The 21019-nt window shown below is 56.2% G+C and overlaps 1 protein-coding gene across 7 annotated transcripts in view; it reads left to right on the top strand.

The window, feature by feature from the left end:
• The window catches only part of PSD4 (pleckstrin and Sec7 domain containing 4), a 36598-nt gene that overhangs the window by 9718 nt on the left and 5861 nt on the right, over positions 1 to 21019 (top strand). Inside the window, exons 1-12 of one of the 7 annotated variants that reach the window (XR_015550300.1) lie at positions 2603 to 2949; positions 11062 to 12082; positions 13193 to 13318; positions 13568 to 13688; positions 14194 to 14575; positions 17451 to 17627; positions 18087 to 18167; positions 18304 to 18416; positions 18657 to 18715; positions 18930 to 19019; positions 20089 to 20132; positions 20529 to 20689. Coding sequence is in view for 6 of the 7 variants with exons in the window: in XM_087426086.1 (XP_087282212.1) it covers positions 11174 to 12082; positions 13193 to 13318; positions 13568 to 13688; positions 14194 to 14575; positions 17451 to 17627; positions 18087 to 18167; positions 18304 to 18416; positions 18657 to 18715; positions 18930 to 19019; positions 20089 to 20132; positions 20529 to 20689 (2263 nt within the window). In the remaining variant the exon portion in view is untranslated. Of the gene's footprint in view, positions 1 to 2602; positions 2950 to 11061; positions 12083 to 13192; positions 13319 to 13567; positions 13689 to 14193; positions 14576 to 17450; positions 17628 to 18086; positions 18168 to 18303; positions 18417 to 18656; positions 18716 to 18929; positions 19020 to 20088; positions 20133 to 20528; positions 20690 to 21019 lie in introns of those variants that run through there. The other 6 variants (XM_087426083.1, XM_087426084.1, XM_087426085.1 and 3 more) reach the window with 6 other exon arrangements.

Raw genomic sequence — 21019 nt, 5'->3', positions numbered from 1 at the left:
CCCGGGTCCTCACCTCACCTCCTAGTCAGCCTTCACCTCAGAGTCTCCTGGCTTCTGCCCCCATCGCGCCCCTGCCCCCTGCCTGTCCTTAACCTCTGTGTGGCCACATTCAATGGTCACTTGCTCCTTCTTAGACTTTCTAGTAGCCTTCAATGTAGCCAACCACTTCCTCCCTCTAAAGTTATCTCCTCTCTTGTCTCTGTGACGACATGTTCTCTTCATGTTTTCCTCACCTCCTTGACAGCTCTTCTCACTCTCCTCCGCAGACTTCTTCTGGGTCTGAGAGACCACCTTTCTGCTGGTCACACGCACGGTCATTTCTCCACCCCAGCCCTTCCTGTCAACTCTAGGCACATTTCTCAGTTTCCGGCTTGTGTATCTCATAGATCTCTCAGACCTAATATTTGAAAATCAGACTCTTGATTTCCCCCCATAAGCCCCAGTTCTTTCCCATTTCAGCAAAGGCCATTACCACCCATTTAGTCGCTCAAGCCAGAAATCTAGAAGTTGCCTCTGACTTCTCTCTCATCTTTACACCTCGCATCTACTTAACCGGCAGATCCTACCAATCATCCCCAAGATATATCCCACATCCTCTGTCTCCCCTCCTCTGCCATTTCCACTCCCCGTCAAGCCACGGTCCCACCTCACCTGGACTGCCACAGAGCCCCCTGACTGGTCTCCCTGCTCTCACAGAGCCCTTGACAGTTCTCCATACAGCAGACAGATGATCTACAAACACATGCGTACGTACTGCCTGACCTGCCATTTGCCCACTTAACATGGGACCCCACGGGATCTGGCCCTGCGCCTCAGCCCTATCTTCTCTTACCCTCCCTGAGGCCCCCAGGCCAGCTGCTTCAGCCACACTGGCTTGCTTTCTGTTCCCTGAACTCGTGGAGACCTTTCTGCCATCAGGAAAGGAATTAGACATCGGTTCCCTCTACCTAAAGTGCTCTTCGCATACTGGCTCCTCTGTACTGGGGTATAACGCCCCTCCACAGAGCCTTCCTGACCTCCCACCCCACAGCTCCCCCCTGCTGCTCCCTCTCATTTCTCCCTGCTCCTTCCCTCCCCAGCATTCGCCACAATTTATCATCAGCTGTTGATTGATTAGTTCTCTTGTTATTTTCTGTCTCTGTCACTAGGTTGGAAGCTCCCTGAGGACAGGGGTCTTGTGTTTTATTCCTGATGGATGAGCAGATTCTAGCATAGGGACCGCCTGGAGTAGGTGCTGGCTGAGCCATGGCTGCATCCCAGAGATAGCCTGTGAGGCTGGAGGTCTGAGGGGAGGGTTTGCATTTAGGCCTAGGTGACGGTAGGTTTCAGGCTTATACAGCTGGGCAGTGTGCTGTAAAATCCCAAATACAGCAGGAGGGGCAGCTTGGGGGAGGTAGTGAACCGGTTTTGCGTTGCATTGGGTTTGAGGTGCTCGTGAGATAAGCCTGACCCTGACATTAGCCTGCCCTAGAAAGTGAAGTAGAGGGCCTGCCTGATAACGCCCGAATATGTAAAGGTTGTAACTGCAGCTGACAGACTGTCATGTGAAGTGTGTCCTACTCTCCTGCCTCCCATCTCAGTAATGAATTAGGACTCGCAGCCTCCGCTGAGTGTTGCTGGGCTGCAGAGCCATCCCCAGCCCTCGGCCCCTGCCATGGCCTCCCTTCTCTTTCGCTTCCCCACCCTGGCTTCGTTCGTACCACACATGCATGCGGATGGGTACATCCTGCCCACAGGTCCAAGCCCTTTCCACCCCTCTATCCCCGCCCCCACCAGGTCTAGGGCTGCACAGAGCAGCGATGCAATGCTCCCATGGGAGCAAGAGGCCAGGTGGGGCTGGGAAGCGGAGAAGTCCAGGCTCCTGGGAGGCCAGAGTGTGGTGGAGAAAGGCCTGGTGGGCATGTCCCCGTGGAGGAGTGCGGCCGGAGGAGCCGGGCCCGCAGGTGGCCTGGGTCTAAAGACACTGTGCTTATGCGACTTGCAACTAGAGGAGTCTCCTGGAGAGTTGGATTTATGAAGATGAGAGCTTGGGGTGGGGCGGGGGTCTTCAGACCCTCAGCAGGGAAGTTGGCGGTGGTTGAGACTGGGGTGGTAGATTGTGTAGAGGGAGAAGAGAACGGTACAGTGAGTCTGGCCCCCCACCGGCCTCCGTCTCACACTCGTGGACGCCTGTGACCTGTTTTCCTCGGACGGACGTTGGGAATTCAGCCATTGGGAATGATGGTCAGTTCATGTGGTCAGACACTGACCCCGGCTTTTTGACTTCCCAGCTGTGCAACCCCGGGCGGCGGCTTCACCTCTTTGCGCCTGCCTCTGGCTCTATATAATGGGTATAGTAAAATATAGTACTGGGGGACACTTCATAACTGCAAGACGATTGTATCAGGTGCCATTATTCCCCACACCACATAGCCACACAAAAATCGAAATGTCATTTGTTAAAAACAGAAAACAAAAGTCGCCCGACCTGGGGCCCTCCTTTGTCCCACTGGGTGCCCTGCAAGGAACTGAGAGCTGGGGCAGAGAGGAGAACCTGCTGAGGGAACCATGGGGAGGAAGGGGTGGGGCCTGTTCACAGTCCGGGGCCCAGCACGTTCCCCTTTCTCTTTCTCAGGCCCTCGACTGGGGGAGAAAGGCTGGCAGATTCTCTCTGGGCCGTGGGGAGGGCAGGGGCCGCCGGGGAGCAGGGGGATGGGAAAAGAGGCCCGTGGCTGGGCCTGGGAGCGGAGGCTCTTGTCTTGTGGGCAGGAAGTGTGAGGTGCAGAGCAGCTAGGGAGCCCAGGGGAGGCCACGGGGAGCGGAGTGGGAGGGGTGAGCATGTGGGGGTGAGGGGAGCGGAAGTCGGAAGCTCCCGCCGCCACATTCATCATTCACGGGGTGGGCGGTCCGTGCAGCAGGAACTGCTCCTGGGAGCCCAGACCCGTTCATCCTTTCCTGGGTCCTTTGGAGGTGAGTGAGGTCGGCCTGCTTGGGGTGGGGGCTGGGAGGGAGCTGGGGAGAGCGGGGGACATGGAGAGTCACCCGTGGGCCCTTGTGGCAGAGGCCGGGGCAGGTGGGCAGGAAGGAGGGCTCTGTGGGCCTACTGCGTGTGCACCTGTTGTGGGCCTGGCCTTGGCCGCACCCCCACCTTCCCCTTTCTTCTCTCGTCCTCCTCCTTCCTCAACCTACCCCTCCCTATCTGGCCCTTGCTCTGATTCCTGCTCTGGCCTCCACTTACCCCGGCCTCCCCAAGCCCTGGAGGTCTGCAGTAGTGAAGGGTGAAGGGGCCAAGGAAGCCCCTTCCTAAACCTCTTGTGGGCCTGGTCCCTGGTGACTGCTGTGGCTGGGTACCCAGTGGGGGCTTTTGTGGCCAGAGCCCTCACTGACCCTAGACATTTGAGGGAGGGAGGCCTGCAGGCTCAGGCTTTGGGGCGGGGGCAGCTTTGGGTGCGGTCACTGCAGGAGCTCAGACTCGGCCATTAGGGGGCTCCCAGTGCCACCCTCAGGCCCCACCCAGGGAGGCTGGGACAGAGGTAGGGGACCGACTTGCTGGTTTGCCAGGGCAGCCCTGGTTTAGGCCTGTTGACCTGATGTCCAAGAGGAACCTTTACACTCTCAAAAGTGTCCCTGTTTGGGACACTATGAGGCCTTCTGGTTGTTGGTGTTATCCTCGTGGTAAAGGGAGCCTCGTGCAGGGAAGCCCCTCAGTCACTGCCCCCTTATTCTAGGGCCTGAGATCCTGCAGTTGGAGTCACTCCTCTGCCGAAAGGCTGGGAAGGGTGCCCTGTCATCAGCTGCTAATAAATGCCCCTCGGGACTGTTGGGCCTTTGCTAGGTTTGAAGAAATGGGCCCCAAGTGGGCCTGTCTCCCAGCATCACAGAGCTCCCTCCCTCTACAGATGAGGAGCCACCCGGCACTGGGATTAGAACCTGGGCTGTTGAGCTCTTTGTGGAGGGAGGGGGAGATCCAAGACAGGGTGAGGGAGGCGCAGCCTGGCCCCGAGCCCTCCAAGTGGTCCTTGCCCTTCCCAGGCAGCAGCTGCTCTGGAGACCCGTTGTCACTCTGCCCCCATCCTCTCTGCCTCCCATCCTCCTACCGCCCATCTTCTCTGCCCTCCATCCTCGCTACCCCCATCCTCTCTCGCCCCCATCCTCCCTACCCCCATCTTCTCTGCCCCTCATCCTCCCCATCCCCCATCCTCTCTGCCCTCCATCCTCCCTGTCTCCCATCCTCTCTGCACCCACATTCTCTCTGCCCCCAAACTCCCTTCCCCCAACCTCCCTTCCCCATTCTCTCTGCCCCCATCCTCCTACCGCCCATCCTCTCTGCCTCCCATCCTCCCTACCCCCATCCTTTCTGCCCTCCATCCTCCCTGCCCCCTATCCTCTCTGCCTCCATCCTCCCTGTCTCCCATCCTCTCTGCATCAGCATTCTCTCTGCCCCCAAACTCCCTTCCCCCAACCTCCTTTCCCCCATTCTCTCTGCCCCCATCCTCCTACCGCCCATCCTCTCTGCCCTCCATCCTTGCTACCCCCATCCTCTCTCGCCCCCATCCTCCCTACCCCCATCTTCTCTGCCCCTCATCCTCCCCATCCCCATCCTCTCTGCCCTCCGTCCTCTCTGCCCCCATCCACCCTTCCCCATCCTCTCTGCTCCCCATCCTCCCTGCCCCCATTCTCCCTGCCTCCCACCCTCCCTACCCCCACCCTCCCTGCCCTACATCCTCCTTGCCCCCATCCTCTCTGCCTCCCACCCTCCCTACCCCCACCCTCTCTGCCCTCCATCCTCCTTGCCCCCTATCCTCTCTGCCTCCATTCTCCCTGTCTCCCATCCTTTCTGTACCCCCATTCTCTCTGCCCCCTAACCTCCCTTCCCCCATCCTCTCTGCTCCCCATCCTCTCTGCTCCTCCCTGCCTCCCATCCTCCCTGCCCCCATCCTCTCTGCCCCTCATCCTCCCCATCCCCATCCTCTCTGCCTCCATCCTCCCTGTCTCCCATCCTTTCTGCACCCCCATCCCCTCTGCCCCCAACTTCCCTTCCCCCCATCCTCTCTGCTCCCCATCCTCCCTACTCCAATCCTCTCTGCCTCCATCCTCCCTGCCCCCCATCCTCTCTGGCCCCCATCCCCTCTGCCCTCTCCATTCTCTCTCCCTGCCTGAGTCCCAGCTGAGCCCACCACCAGGTCCTCAGCAGCACTGGCATCTCTCTCTCTTTCTCTGTCTTTCTTTCTCTCTCTGTGCACATTTGCATGAAGACTCCTTCCGTGTGGGCAGGATGTGGGGCCACCCCTAGTCATGTCTCTCACGGTGCTCCAGCCCCAAGTTCAGGCAGGGCTGTCTGTTTGCAGCTCCAGGCAGGGGAACTCCATCCTTGGCTCCTGCCCTCAGGGATGACATCCCTAATCCCGTTCCTGCCCAGGGCTGTCCAGGGACAGGACAGGTCATCTCCTTAATCCCTGGACAGGCCAGGAGCCTTTGCTTTTTCCATAGGAAGGAAAAAATTTCCAGGGCAAGAGGAAGGAATGTTTGCTAAGTCTGGAAGCTTAAAGGGAGAGAGAGGAAGAGAGACACACGTTCCAGAGGGGAGATTCGGGGCTGACTCCTCCTGGAGGCTGAGAGCTGAGGGTCCCCACTGGGCTGAGCCTGTTGCGTCAGAGAGCATTTTTGTTTCTGTTTCTTTTGGCTTCTCTAGATGGACCTGCAAAGAGCAAAGTTAAACTGGGCAGAAGATGGTATTACTGAGCACCTAACAGGGGCAAGGCCCCGCATTAGCGCTCAGACCCATTCCCATTTTATAACAAACCCATAGAGTAGCTTTACTCCCTCTTGTGTCCTTATTTTACAGATGAAGAACCGGGTGAAGTGTTTGATCAGAGTCAGTGGCCCCTCAGTTGTAGTTAGGATTTGAGTCGTGTCCGTGAGCCTCCGGGTGCGGGTGGTGCCAGAAGCCCCAGGCTGTCACCTCTTTCCTCAGAGCAGGCTCTCCCCTGCCTCTTGTGGCCTCCCCAGCTCAGAGCACAAGGCTGTGTGCCCAAGGTGGGGTGAAAAGCAAATCCACTCTCAGAAAGTACAATCCAGGAGCCAAATGCACGCCTTCCTGCCCCAAGAAGTAAAAGTCACGTCGCAGCCCAGGGTGGGGTCGAGGTGGAGGGGGGGGACTTGTGTCCTCCTGGTCCCCAGCCGGCAGTTCTTGTGGCCTTTACCTCCCATCAGCTGGACGCAGGCTCAGCCCCTGCTGTGTTCTTTGCAAGAAGCCCTCTTGGGGTGGAAATTCCCTGAGAGAGTCAGCTGTGCTCAAGGCGGGGAGCCGAGCCCCCCCCCCCCCGCCCCCCTGACCTCAGCTCCCTCCTCGTTCCCCCCATCCCCGCATGGAGCTCAGAGCATTTTCTTGGATTCAGAAGAGCCAGTTCCACTTCTCCCAGGACTTGTTCTTAAGCTTCCTGAGCCATCAGAGTGCTTAGAAGAATGAAGGTCCACTTTATTTTAGAGGTAACCAAACCCACCTTACAAGGCACGTGGCAGAGACCCTCTCCCTCCTTGTTCTGTTAGGATACCTGAGACAGGCAATGTCAGAAGAGATTTCACTAAGTACTAGGGGTGAATAAAAGTAAACTAAGAAAATTCTAGATGCATAAGACCTGGGCTCTGCTCCCCAGTTCCTAGCCCACTTGTGCCTAGGAGGTGCTGTCCTACCTCCAGGAAACAGAGGCTGGTCTCCACCCTTGACCCTCGCTAGGTCAGGCCGCCCTCACCCAGGTGACCAGGGGGCTGCCTTGATGGCCATAAGAAGGGACCTCACCCCTCAGGTCATCCTACCTCTCCATTCAGGGAGGAGCAATAGAAGAGAGAGAGAGAGAGAGAGAGAGAAACTTCTTAAACACGCACTTACACAGTGTCCCTTCCACAAGTGGAGAGCACAAACAAGGTGACTGAATGAGTCCTCCTCAAGTCTCGCCTCTCTGTCCAGCTGCTGCCTGGGAGCCGGGACCCATGTGAGCATTTTGGCTGCTGGCCTGGCAGGAGCCTACCTCTGGGAAAGCTCTGCCCTTAGGGTCCTGGGCTTCCTGGAAGATGTGATTGGTTTATGGGCAGACTGGCCCTCAGGAGAAAGTCATAAGGTCAAAAGGATGCTAACTCTTTCTCCAAGCCTCAGTCTCCCCAGTCCTCTAGTCAGCTTGTTGAGGAGGAGGCTTTCTGAGGATCCATCCCATACATCCCTCCCTCCCTCCGTTCATCCCTCCCTCCATGTATCCATCTGTTCATCCCTCCCTCCCTCCATCCATCTTTCCTCTTATTTTCACAAACATTTCTGGAGTGCCACCTCCAGAATGTTTGCCAAGCAAACACTGCACTGAACGATGGAAAAAGGTAAATTCGATTGACTCTCTGCCTCCCAAGGGAATTCATGAATGTCCAAGGGAATTGATTTGTGGGTGGGAAGAGAGTGATGCCTAAGAGAGCTGCAGACCTGCATTCAGACCCCAGCTCCCGCCCTGACTAGCTGAGCTTCCTGGGTGCATTTCTGAAACTCGCTGAGCCTTAGCTTCTATATCAGTAGGAAGGAGATGTTACCACTTGTCTCATTCATGGCGTGGCTGGCAAGACAGATGAGCTCATGGCTGTAGAGCACTGAGCTGATAACTGGCATTTTGCTGGGCTTGGTACCTTCTTTACACCTTCCCCCTGGGATTGGGTTGCCAGATAAAATATAGAATGTCCAGTTACATTTGAATTTCAGATAAACGTACATTTTTAGTATAAGTATGTCCCAAATATATATTTATTTATTAAATATGGCAACCCTACCATGACGTTGTGTGCCCCCATGTGGAACCACTTGACTGGAACCAGGAGCCCCTCCCACCAGGCTCCATAACCCTACGTGTCTCACAGGTGGTCCTGAACTTCTTGAGTCGACGCTAACCTGTAACTGTCCAATCTACTTGAATGAAGGCATAATGCTCTGCCCCCCAGAACTTTGTAGTTGGGAGTGGGTGTAACACAGTCAGTCACTAGAGGGATTCAGTCCTTCACCATTTCCATGGTGAGACAGCGGTGAGCAAGGAGCACAAGGAACCGGCTTTCTTGGCACTTACATTCTGGGAAGGAGGCAAACTAGACCATGTGAGTGAACACACTAGAAGGTACACATCGGGATAATGCTCTGAAATCAGAGAGTGAAGGATGGAGTGTAGCCAGGTTGAGTTTCATTCGTTCAGAGTCATGGCGCAGTCAAACCGCGTACGTCCTCCCCCGCCAAATGCTGTCCATCTGTCTGTCTGTCTCCATTCCACGCCTCCATTCCCAGTGCCCACCCCACCTCCCTCAGGCCCCAGAAACCTGCTCTCTTCTCTTTGGTCTCTGGAAAGCTGCTACAGCTTCTCTGATTTTTTTGTCCCCTTTGAATCCATCGAGGAAAACCCGGTGTCCTCTGGGAAGACACATCCGGTACTCGTTTATGTCTAGCAGAGTCATTAACATTTACCTGTGTGGCTGCTTTATTTCGTATGCTGTTTATTTATAAATACAAATGTGCAGAGAGGGACATGTGGGGCTCCTGTCTTATAAAAACTGCAGAACATCCTTTCCACTGGCCTCTGCCCACTATTCCCATTCCCACTATTGGCATTTGAACTTTTCCCATCAAGTGAGGTCACTTATGAGAGTAGCAGAGTTAATGTCATCAGGCAGAATGCTCTGATGCCCACCGGGCCGTGTTCCTGAGGCCAGCACATTCAGACACAATGTGTCGGGGTGTGGAGGGTTGAGGACCAGAGAAGGGGTCTCGGGAGGGGAGCCAGCTGGGCACAAATAGACCAGGCCTCGGCAGGGAGGGAGGGGACAAGGGAGGTCGGCCTCGGGGTCTGGAAAGGGAGCTGGGGGAGCCCCGTGTTCAGGTCACTATAAACTATGTGCTTTTCCTCCCCTCTGCCCTCTATCTCCTAGATGGAGCTGTCTCCCCAGTGTTTCCTGTACGCTGTGGGCTGGTTGCTTGAGAAGGCTGTAGTGGTGGGGTGTGTCACCTCCTTACTCACACTTGGCCATTCTCCAGGCAGGCCTAGGGAGGGAGGTGTGGATCCAAGGGGTTGCCCGAGTCTAGACAGTGGGTCCTGAGGTTTGCTCATCTCCCCGCCTTGGAAGTAGAACTATAGCAGGTCTCTTACCCAGAGAGGACGGAGAGTAGAAAATGGGCAGCTGTTTAAGGGGAACAAGGTAGCCAGGTATTGTCCCTCGGGCCAGCTGAGAACTTAGGGAGCAAGCCATATGAATCCTCAACCTGGGGCAGGGTGTGGGGTGGAGACATGGGACCTAGAGTGATGAGCTAAAATAGTTGGGGTCCCATAGGAGAAGAGTGAAAGGCAAGACCAGTTCCAATCAATTTGATTTAGAGCAGCGAGTACAAGATCAAAAATAAGAAATGGCCCATCCTTAGGGAAGTCACAGTCCCCTGGGGAGGCCGACTGAGAACTCAGGGATAGATGGGCCCTGAAGGCTGGATGGCGGCGGTTGGGGACTGGTGCTAAAACTTCAGAATCATGAGGCCATAGTTCAGCAATTACAGATTCTTGCTACGCTACAGTGGGGGATGTGGGGGTAGGGAGAGAGGAGAGGTAAAATCTCATAAGGGATTCTGTTTTTGAGGGGGTTTTAGGAGGGTGCTTTCAAGAGGAATGAGAAACTGAAATTCGTCATGGTCCTGTGTCATCTCTCTCAGGCACCCTCCTGAAAGAAGGCACAGTGCCAAGCCATGTTTTCTAGGTGACCTTTATTGTGGGGTGCCACCTGACCTTGGTTTTTCAGCTCCAAGGGCTCCCATTTGTTGAGTGACTAATGGTGGGCCATAAAGTAGGGGAGCGGTGGGTATGTGGATGTCACACGTGGTTACAAGTTGAGAGCATGTGTGTGTGAGGGTGTGTGTGTTTATTTATACCTTTGTTCCCCGAAATATTTCAGTACAGCTTGTAAGCACACACACAGTCTTCAAGATAGAAATACGTGAGTGAGGAAAGTGAGGCGAAGGGAAAATAAGAAAAGATGTGACGAAGCCAGGGGTGCGTTTAATCCTGGAAATGCGTGTCATCAGGGCCTGTGTACTTAACCCTGCACTTCCCAAGAGCCGGTACCAAGAAGGAAACAGGTCAGGTTACAAGTTCACTGTGTCCACTGGATCGAAACAAGCCAGTTGTTCTGAAGAAGCACGGCCACCCTGAGAGCCATATAATGTGGGATCCACGCAGGGGATGGAGAATCATGCTTCTAGAACATACCCTGCAAGATTCCACTGCATCCAGTGAGGCCCTACCAGAGTGCTGTGGTGGTCCAGAGTGGCCGATGCACAGGGCAGCTCTGAGGAGATGTGCTGCAGCCCCAGGTGGACACAGCCACACGTCCCCAGCCTCCGCCTCCCCAGAAGGCAGGTGGTCTGCCGGGTGGTCTGAATTGTCCTCTCCAGGAGCCCAGGCCGAGCTTAGTGGGGTGCCCCCTGCCTGCTTCTACCTGGGCCAAGTTGCATGGCTGTAAATGAGAACCGGCCGCTCGCCTTGTGACGGATGCAGGCCACAGAGACAGGAGCGGTGGGAAGTGGAAACAGGGCAGGCTGTGGCCTTTCTTTCCTGGGCCCCTGCGACTCCTACGACTGTTCCCTTCTCCTCGACTCCAGCCTGTGTCTGTTTGGCTCCCACATACTTTGGTTTACGTGTCGTCTTTGGCTCTGTTTTCACACTATTTTGAGGCATTTTCATCTTCTGTTTCTGCTGCCAACCACCTCAGTCTCTCCGTTCTCCAATCCAAATTCCCAAGAGAAGGATCTGGTTTGTCCAGTTCATCTTTTTCAGCTAAGCCGCTCTGGCCACCATCAGCCAACCTAGGGATGTCTTTGGAGCAGGTGCTGCCCTGGTGCAAGCCATCGAGATTGTGGGGTCAGGTGGCGTATATGGTGCCCCCTCACCCCCGGCAGGGCACCGTCCCTTAGCCGGGGCCATGGGTGTGGCCAGCACTCCAGGACCCATCCGACACGCTAGACAGGTGCTTCCGGGGGCTGACAGCCCTCTGCTAACCTGCGCTTGCTTTGGGCACTTCCAGGGTAGATGTGGATTCCCAGTTGCCCGCCCTGGCCAGCACTCCCCCTGATCCACACAATGGGATTGTGAAGGCGGACACTGCTGGGGGCTCCCGCGCACCTTGCACTCTGTGGATGATGGGTGACGACAGACTCTCTGAACACCCCGAACCTGTGGAATTTCTCAACATCTATTTGGGAGATCAACTGCAGCCCCACCCCGGAGCACACCTGAGGGAAACATGCGGCAGTCCTGACCCTCTGAAACCTTGCGGGGAACAGACCTGTGCTTCTGACCCTCCTGATTGCACAAGGCGAGATGCTTCTCCCAGGGGCTCCAGCGCAGAACCCACGCACCTGGGGAGCGGCTCTTCCCAGGGGGACCCGAGGCAGAGCCAGAGCACATCCACCCAGGTGGTGTTCTGGGCGGGCATCCTGCAGGCCCAGATGTGCGTCCTGGACCTCGAGGAGGAGCTGGAGAAGACAGAGGGGCTCAAGGCCGAGCTAAGATGCTGCCTCCCCCCAGCCCCTGCAGACCTCCCCACTTTCCCCTCCAGCCCTGCGGGCCCCCGGGATTCGGGCCTCCGCCCCAGCCTCCCCGTGGAGGACGCCTTGGGGGAAGACAGCAGTGGGCCTGAAGGGGAGAACCAGAACCCTGTGTGGCTGGGGAAGGGAGCCCCAGACTCTTCCCCGGAGTGGGGTCCTGAGGAGGAGAGCGTGTTCTTCGACAACCCCCTCTTCCTGGACAGCCCTTGCTCGGACACCAGTGCTTCCGAAGAGCACTTTTCCTGGGGGTTCCCAGTCTCCCCAGCAGATGTGAGGACTGGGCCCCAGAGCCCACAGACCCTGGAGCCTCCCCTCCCAGGAGGCAGGGTGCCCTGGGAGCTGGGAAGTGAGCCGGGTTTAGAGGACGGCACAGCTGATTCCAGCAGGTCCACCACCCCTCCGTTCCCTGTGCCCATCTACAGACCGCACTTCTCCTGGGCCACAGTGGACGCCACTGACGGGGCTTTTGCAGCACCTCCTGGCCAGGGGGAGAGTGAGGTAAGCTGAGCCCTGGGGGCCAACTAGGGCTGTGCATGGGGACACAGAAGGAAGGGCCTTCCTCTGCGGTCACCAGGCCCAGAACACTGTTTTTGGATGCTAGGGCCTTTTGGGATCCTGGAGTAATACAGCAAAAAGCAGGATGAGTGTGGCCTTCAGAATTATAGGAAATTTTATGGATGCCATGGTGTCAATTGAACATGATGGCAATTAGGTCCAGAGATGTCGCCATCTCACCAGCTCCCTGGGGCACACTTGGACACATTTGGAGAACGAACAGCTCCTGCAGTTGCGGCGTGTTCCAGGCCATTCTCAGACTCCACCCCTCCCACTTCCAAGACATTCCTGACTGTAACAGGGCAGGGGTCACCTGCCCTAATGGGGAGATGTCTATTTTAAGAGTCCCGTCCTCTCCTTTCTTGAGAGATTTCAGCATTTTGTTACTTTTAGCTCACCATCTTTCATTCCCCCCGCTGCCAGTGTCAGTAGATCAGGCCCATACGACAATGGCAGAGGCCCTGGATATCAACTAGGACAAGTTGTGTGAGACAACAAGGAGCACAGTCTTCCCAGGGAGGCCTTTGCTTAAGAGATAAGGAATCTCAAGGTGGCAGAGGAGAGCTGTAACTTGCTAATCTCTCTGATCCCAGGGAACAATGGAGAAGAGCTGTTAACCAGAGCAGCTCTCTCACCTGACCCCAGTTCAGAGGGGCTGCTGAGTCCTGTTGGGGTCTCCTCCACCCAGGCTGGGGTACCATTGTGGGGCGGTGGTGGCTGTCTCCTGTGGAAGTGCATTCTTGGGACCTTCCTGCCTTAGGGCCCTTGGCGTCCTCAGAGGGAAGCCTGGGAGCCTCGTCCTCGGAGCTGGCAGTTTGCTGCCATCTGGGATGGCAGAGCCCAGCCCAGTGCCGGGGCTGTCACCCTCCCTATAACACAGCTCCTCCTTGGGCTGGTACTGCAGGAGGCAGGGCCATCTGGGTGGACCGTGGAGGGAGGTGGACGGGGGCAGAAAAGACCGGAAGACGAGGCCTCGTGGGGTATCGGAAAGGCCCTGGGAACGGTTTCCCTTGGTCAAACCTGTCCCCTCTCCTTTTCTTCTCTCTCTCTAAGTCCTCTCCGGGAGACAGCCTTGGCCCTGCCCCACCTGCAGCATCCAGTGTGGACAAAGTGTTGACCTGGGAAATAGGACAAGTCGGATCTGAACCTAGCCCTGCCACACATCCTGTGCAACCTTGGGCAAGTCGCTTTTCCTCTCTGGGCCTCCCCTTCTCCATCTGTAAAAGAGGGATGTGAACCCAATGATTTCCAGTGCCCGACACCAACACTCCTAGGATGTGGGTCCTCTCCCATCCAGGCTTCCTCTTCTGAATGCAGACCGGGGCCCTGTAGTCTAGGTGGGAGGGCAGCAGGGAGGGAGGGCTCTACGTACTCATAGTCATTCTTCCCTTCCCTTCTCCCTGCCTGGCCTCCCCGTTCACCTCTCAGTGCCTCCAGGGCTCTTGGAGATGCCTGGCCCTCTCTCAACAGGCCCTGCCCAGCCCTGAGAGCTCACGGACAGAAGCTTGTCCCTCATGGCCCCAGGTGCCTCTTATCTCCCAGGATAGAGGTGAGACCCAGTATGGGGGCCTGAGAAACTGTGTGGTTGGGAGACTTTGGGATCTGGAGTAGGGACAAAGGTCATTATTGGTTCCATGGGTGTCATTAAGGGGTCCCATTGTATTGTGCTGGAGCCAGACAGACTTTGGGTTAAATCCTGCTTCTGCCTCTGTGACTTCATCAATACAATGGGTTTTTAAATACTTATCTCATAGAGTCAAGGAAGAAATGCACAAAAGACCCAGCATTTTTGATGCCTGGGTCTTAGTGGTTTATCAAGTCCTGAACCCCTGGTTGCCTTGACCTGGAGTCCTGGGAGCCCTCTGCCTGCTGCCTCTGCATGTGGGAGGTCACTGCCCAAAGGAGGGACAGGACATGCTGTCCAGCTCCAGGGGAGGAGCCCCAGGGAGGGAGCCCGTGAAGGCGGCAGCTCAGGCTGTTCCGTGTCGGCCAGGCCCCTTGGCCCTCAGCCTGCCTCTCGCCCCGTGCCAGCCTCACTCCATGCTCTTCCTCAGGTGACAGAGATGCTGAGCGTCCCCAGGAGTCTGCTCCCTGCACCTTGGCCCCTGGCCCCTGGGGGAGCCCAGCCTCTTCGCCAGAGCCTGGCAGCCCTGAGCCTGAGAGTGGAGGCCGCAGCCCCAGGCCCAGCGCTGTGTCTTCCCAGGAAGGCAGCCCACAGCTCCGGGGCCGCCACTCGAGCAGCACTTTTCCCAAGTGGACACTAGATGCTTCCTGCTCGTCACTTGTGGAGACAGATGGGGCAGAGCCAAGTTCCCTGGAGAAAGAGGAGGCAAGAGAGGCCCCAAACCCAGGGAAGGAAATAAAGAGTGAAGGCCCAGCGAGGACCTCAGAGGCTGGAGCCGTCCAGCCTGAGCTTCACTTGACTTCTGCACAAGGGTAAGTGTTAGACTCACCGGCTCTCCGGCTCCTAATTATGGATGTGTTTGAGAATACCCTGGTCTGGATGGAGCGTGAAAAATGCACACTGGGATTTAACATACTGGTATCTATTAATCCAGGATTATATGACTGGGCACCAACAGGGTTTTGAGAAAGATGAGAGGGTTTGAAAGCAAAGAGCAGACAGTCATAGACGTGGGGCAGGATTTAACTGTGCTGAGGCAGGGCCTGAGGACGTGTCCAAGGCTGGACACCAGGAGAGGAGGAGGGGGGTGTTCAGGGAACCTGACCAGCACCATGTGCCCAGAAAAAAGGGAGCCATGCCTGGCAGGTTTGGGGAGTGGGAAGGTCAGAGCTTGTGATGTGGGGATTACATGCCGTTTTGAATTTGAGGAGGTATCTGGGAGAAATTCATCTCAGAGCCTAGGCCCAGGGTGCTGGCTCAGATCTCAGGGGAAGCTGGAGCACCAGAGAGAGGTTTGATTGGGACCAAGGGAGTGGATCTTGGAGCCCACAGCAGGACTGAGTAACCCCAGAACCATGACCAGAGGTAGGAATAGGCCAACTGGGAAACCAACCGAGATGTCTACCTGCCCCAGGATGCTGCATGAAGACTGTCAGCCCCTGGGATCTCTACAAGGGAAAGAGGTTTTGTTCTCTGGCTGAAAGGGATCAGATTGAAGAGACTGGGAGGAACCAGCGATGGTTCAGGTCATGGACTGGAGGGTTAGCCCCATTCCCATCTCAGTGTCATCAGGTGATGGCAACAGAACCTCAGTCAGTGCCAGAAACCAAACAAGCATCTTCCTTATGCTGTCCCTGGAGATGTTCAGAGGCTTGATGATCAGAGGAGTCTCTTAGTATCTAAAGAGAGGGTTCATTCTACCAAAAATTAAAATTATTTCAACCTAAAATAAAAGTAAGTAAATCCACCTAAAATGAGAACCATACTTTCATAGTACATAATGAAAAAAGGTTTTAATTGGGGCTTTTCTTGGTAAATGACACTATTATTTAAATAAGTTTATTTAATCTTATATTTACCACAATACAGGAGGTTTCATTTTCCTGGCATAAGTTTGCTAGCCCAGTGAGATGTCTTTCATTCATGCCTGACTTTCACGGTGAGGTCATAAAGGTCATTTTCATTTTATTTATTTATTTATTATTTTATTTTAATAACAGCTTTATTGAGATATAATTCACATACCATACAATTCACTCACTTAAAGTATACAATTCTATGACAATTTATATTTGCATAATGGTTTTTTCCCCCCCAAAGTGCCTCCCCATCTAGATATTATTTTAGTAACAACACTAATTCACTAGGTCATTTCTTTTTTTTTTTTTTTTTTTTGTGAGGAACACCAGCCCTGAGCTAACATCCAATGCCAATCCTCCTCTTTTTTGCTGAGGAAGACTGGCCCTGAACTAACATCCGTGCCCATCTTCCTCTACTTTATATGGGATGCTGCCACAGCATGGCTTAACAAGTGGTGCGTTGGTGCTCGCCCGGGATCCGAACCGGCGAACCCCGGGCCACTGCAGCGGAGCACACGCACTTAACTGCTTGCGCCACCGGGCCGGACCCGACTAGGTCATTTCTATAAAAGTATTTTAGGGCTTCATCAGCCAGTTATCCTAATAGTTCTCTTTGGATGTGACAGTTGTGTCATGTTGCTTTTCTCCTCTTCAGTTACCCACTGGACTGACTCTCCAGTTCCTCATTTGCCAGGGGCTTTCCATGTGATTCCTGGAGTCTTCAGCAATCACTTTCACAGACTTCATGAAATCCTAGGGGGTTCTCTTGCAAGATTTGTAATTTCACTTTTCAGCTGGTTTCCACTGTGTTTGCCCTGTGTCTTTGGACGTGCATGAGCCTCAGGAACCAGTTCCCGCAAAGACACTGACCCAGTCAGGGAGCAGAGGTGGACATTCGTGTTAGTGGAGAGGGCTGTTGAGTGAAGGCTAATTTCATAAGTGGGCAGTTTATCTATCAGTGAGCATTTCCATATTATGATGAGTTTTGCTTACCTGTACAACTCCCTAACTGTGGTACCTTGGATGATGAATATTCAGATAAGGAGGATACCCCCATACCTGGTTGTAATGTCACATGGGAACGGAGGAGTCAGGTGGAGATTGGACTGGGTGACTTCTGAGATTCTGAGAGTCAGACTCTGAGTGTTCTCTGAGTCTGTGGGGTTGCCTGGGCCTGTGCACACTCATAATAGTCACCAACCAGTCTCCTGCGGTAAGGCCTCTCTCGACCACAGAGCTTCAGCATGAGAAGGGAGAGACTGGAAACCCCCTCTGACTCCCCAGGCTGTCGCCATTCTGAAAGCCAGTCTAGCTTCCTGTTCTTGCCTCATCCTTGCACCTTTCTTGGCTCCAGAGTGGAGGCTAGAGCTGGAGCTGGAGGGTGGGGAAGGGAGGCAAGTAGGCATTATGAGGATGGAAGGACAGGTGAGGGAGAGAAGCCCACCCCGTCTTGGGTTGGACTAAACACTTGGGGTCTTCAAAGGGCTGCACCTGCCACCTGAGGTGAACCAGGCCCAGAACATCCCTGTGGTTGACCTGAGAAAGTGCTGGGTACCAAACTTTGCTCCAACCCTTGCCAGCCCTAGGTGAATACCACCCTCTCTGGGTTCTCCTGGTGTCCAGCCCAGGCCAGGCCAGGCAGGCTGTGATCCTGCCTCTTCCCTGGTGAGGCCCTGGTCCAGCTCCACCCTGACAACTCAAGGTCCTGGACTTCAGTGCTCCCCTGAGCTCTGGGCGTGGACTCTGAGGGCCCCCTCCACGGCTTGACCTAGAACCCCTTTGTGTCCATTCCAAGTGGGAGTCTGAGGACACTGATGGACTTTTACAGGCTTCCTGAGAGCCCCATGCTCCAAGCGCAGTGCTCAGAGGAAGGCCACAGGCCTCAGGCTGGAGATAAGCTGGCTAACGGCGTCAGGACCGACAAGGTGGCCTGGAACTTGGCCTCTCGCCTCTATCACCTGGAGGGCTTCCGGAAGTCTGAAGTGGCTGCCTACCTGCGGAAGAAGTGAGGGGCTTTGAGCCTGAGCGAGCCTCGAGGTTGAGGCAGCACGGGGCTCCCTGCACTTGCTGCCCCTCCCGTCCCTGTGTCCCTCCAGCTCCAATGCTGACCTGTCATCCATCACTCCTGTCCCAGGCCCTCCCCCTCCCTTGTACCTGTGCCAGGCCTGCCTCTTCCTCCAGTCACACTGCTGTCACCCCTTCTCCATACCCTGGATGCCTGCGTAGACCCACTGGACCAGCCACCTTGCCTCCCCCTGCCCCAGCTCCATGTGTCCCTCCCACTCAACACTGGGTGGGTGCCAGTGGCACACCAGACCCTGGCTGCCCTCCTGCCCTCCTGGGACCTAGGGTCCAGCCTGGCTGTGCCTTTCCCTGCTCGGCCCCGCCCCTCTCAGGCCCCAGCATGTCTGCAGCCCCCACCCCAGACCCCAGTGCAGGCTCCATCCCCGCTTCTCCTCCGCAGCAATGACTTCAGCAGGGCTGTGGCCGAGGAGTACCTGTCCTTTTTCCAGTTTGGAGGCCAGAGCCTGGACCGTGCCCTCCGGTAATGCCTTCGGGCCCTCTCTCGGGGGAGGAGGGATGGCCGGGGGCAGCAGCTGAGGGTGGAATCTGGCCCCAAGTGCTGTGGTCTCTGGCCACCCCAGCTTGGGCTCTGACCTTGACTCTGGCCCTCCGTCCAGGGGCTTCCTCCAGGCCCTGGTGCTCAGTGGGGAGACGCAGGAGCGGGAGCGAATCCTCTACCAGTTCTCCAAACGCTTCCATCACTGCAATCCTGGGGTCTTCTCCTCAGTAGGTAGGGAGGGCTGGCCCTGAGGGCCGGGAAGGGGGACTTTGGGGTGCCCAGGAGAAGGGTGGCATGGAGCTGTCCCTGCGTCTGCTTGTGAGTTCACTGGGTGATGGCTGGTGGGAGTGTGTTTGGGGGGCTGTGGAGAACCAGAAGCATTTGGGGGTCACCCCACCCAGTGTGGGCAGAGCACACGCAGAAGTCCCGGTTCCAACAAGCTTTCTCTCCACTCGCCTCTCTCCGGGGCAGATTCTGTACACACCTTGACCTGTGCCATCATGCTCCTTAACACCGACCTGCACGGACAGGTGAGAGGTAGAAAGAGTGCCTGTGGGATCTGAGGCGGGGGCCAGGGTGGGGGGCAGGAAGTGGGGAGTTGAGACCAGAGGCCTGGGAGGGAAGGGCCCTGGAGGATGTGGGCCTGGGAAACTGGAGAAGGTTCCGGAGTGGCTGGCTGGGGGGTTCCTTTACTGGGAGGGGGGCAGTATGTGCCAGCTGTCCCACTTCTCTCCATGGCCACAGAACATTGGGAAGAGCATGAGCTGCCAGGAATTCGTAACCAACCTGAATGGCCTGCGGGACGGCGGGAACTTCCCCAAGGAGCTGCTGAAGGTATGGCGCAGGGGCTACTCCTCTGCGGGCCCTGGAACTTTGGTTCCTTGGTGCTCCTGGGTGCTGAGCTGGGGCCGGCCTCTGCCGATGTCTCCTGGAGGGACAGGGCTTGATCACTGAAGGTACTAACAGTGTGGCCCCGGCCCGCTGCAGCAGCAACACCTTGGAATTGGTCATTTTGTGCAAATTCACAGGCCATCCGCCCTGGATCTACTGAGTCAGAATCCCGGGGTCTGGGGCCCCCACAATGTTTTATTAAGCTTCCAGGTGGTTCTTAGGCCTGTGGAGTGTGAGAAGCACTGGCTTTTGGTTCTCTGAGCAAACAGAGGGCTTTAGGCGGTGTAAGCCTGGAGCTGGGACTTAGGAGCGGGCGTCCAGGGCTTGAAGTCTAGTCTTGGGCAACTCAGCCCTTGGCCAACTCGAGTTCCTCCTGGGGGTGGCCACTTTGCAGGGTTGTTATCACGATGAAGTCAAGTTTCTCAAGTGCTCATTAGCACAGTGTCTGGCCCCCGGCACGCTTTTCATAGGCGGTTCCAGCATTAGTTCCTTTGTCTATTTCGGGTCAGTTTACTGAACACTAGCCACGTGCCACGCATCTTGCCGGGCACTGCAGGGCTACAGAAGCAAGCGAGATGCATCCACACGAACACTCTTGTGTATACCATTTCAGAGTGACAGCACCTCATTTATTCATTCACCATATGTCCATGGCCCCGTCAGTCAGCCGACCCTGCCCTGTCACACGCCTCCCGGCAGGATGGTATGTGGGTGATTCATTTCCCCCTCCAGAGAACTAGTTCAGGCCTCACTAAGCTCAGGTGGGGACTAGGATTGCTTTGATCATCCTGGTGTCCCCAGCACCCAGCACAGTGCCCGGCTCATGGGAAATGCTCCATGAACTGTTGCATGCATGAATGCGTGCATGGATGGATGAGCTGCTTCCCGCTTCAGGAAGAAGGGCAGCTGTGTGGGGTGGAAGGGGCAGGCTGCGGCATGCCCCTGTCCTACCTCTGCCAGATACAGCTTGGGCCCCGAGGCTACCCTGCTCAGCCGTGTGCTTCCGTTCCAGGCCCTCTACTGGTCTATCCGAAGTGAGAAGCTCGAGTGGGCCGTGTAAGTGAGAGCCGCCCACCTGACCCCCGGCCCCTCACTGCCCCTCTCCCCTGCCTCTGGCTCTGTCCTTCCTCCACCTGCCCACCTGAGAGTTGGAGAAGTTCAGGGCCCTGGATAGTGCTCTCTCTGAGTTGGGTGGAGCCCGAGGCAGGGCCCTGGGCCAGTCTAGAGTGGGTGGAGAGGCCCTGGTAACACTCAGAGGAGCCAGAGGCAGGGGGTAGTAGGGATGGCAGGAACTGATGGGTTGGCTTTGAAGGAGGACTCCTTTTGGGGGGGTCCAGCGGTATGGCTCCCCAGCAAGAGAGAGAGTGGGGGGTGCTGAGGCCCTGGAAGGAGTGGGAGCTTCCTGGTGGCCTTTGCTGGGTCAGCACCCCAGCCTGATTCTCCGATGTCCAGGGATGAGGAAGATACAGCTGTTCCCGAGAAGGCCCGGCCGTCTCCCCACGCTGGCAAATCGAGCAACCCCTTCCTCCAGCTGGCCCAGGACCCCACGGTGCCCACTTACAAACAGGGCATCCTGGCTCGGAAGATGCATCACGATGCCGATGGCAAGAAGAGTGAGTGTCTGCCGCCCTGCTCGGTGGGGGGCATCTGTCTGCCAGTGAACAGAGGGGTGTGCGGAGCGGCTCTGCTCAGGGTCACGTGTTGACGTGTGCACGGGTCTGCAGAGATGGCACAGTGGGGGACGGGGGCCCATGTTCCCTCCTTGATGGTGACTGTGTGCCCCGTGCTCTGTAAGGTGCCAGGGGCGAGGGTGCAGAGACAAAACAGACCTAGGTGTTCCCCACCCTAGAGACCATGGTGAGGTGGAAATCAGACACGCACATGGATGGTTAAGAAGCATGAAGAGCTGAGGGGTGTAGTGGGGGCTAGAGCAAGTATGGGGT

The sequence above is a fragment of the Ceratotherium simum genome, chromosome 40 (genome assembly GCF_057802395.1).
Source record: "Ceratotherium simum simum isolate JZ-2026a chromosome 40, ASM5780239v1, whole genome shotgun sequence".
Classification (NCBI taxonomy): domain Eukaryota; kingdom Metazoa; phylum Chordata; class Mammalia; order Perissodactyla; family Rhinocerotidae; genus Ceratotherium; species Ceratotherium simum.
Note: the sequence above shows the minus strand (reverse complement) of the source record. Positions and strands in the feature narration are given on the sequence as shown.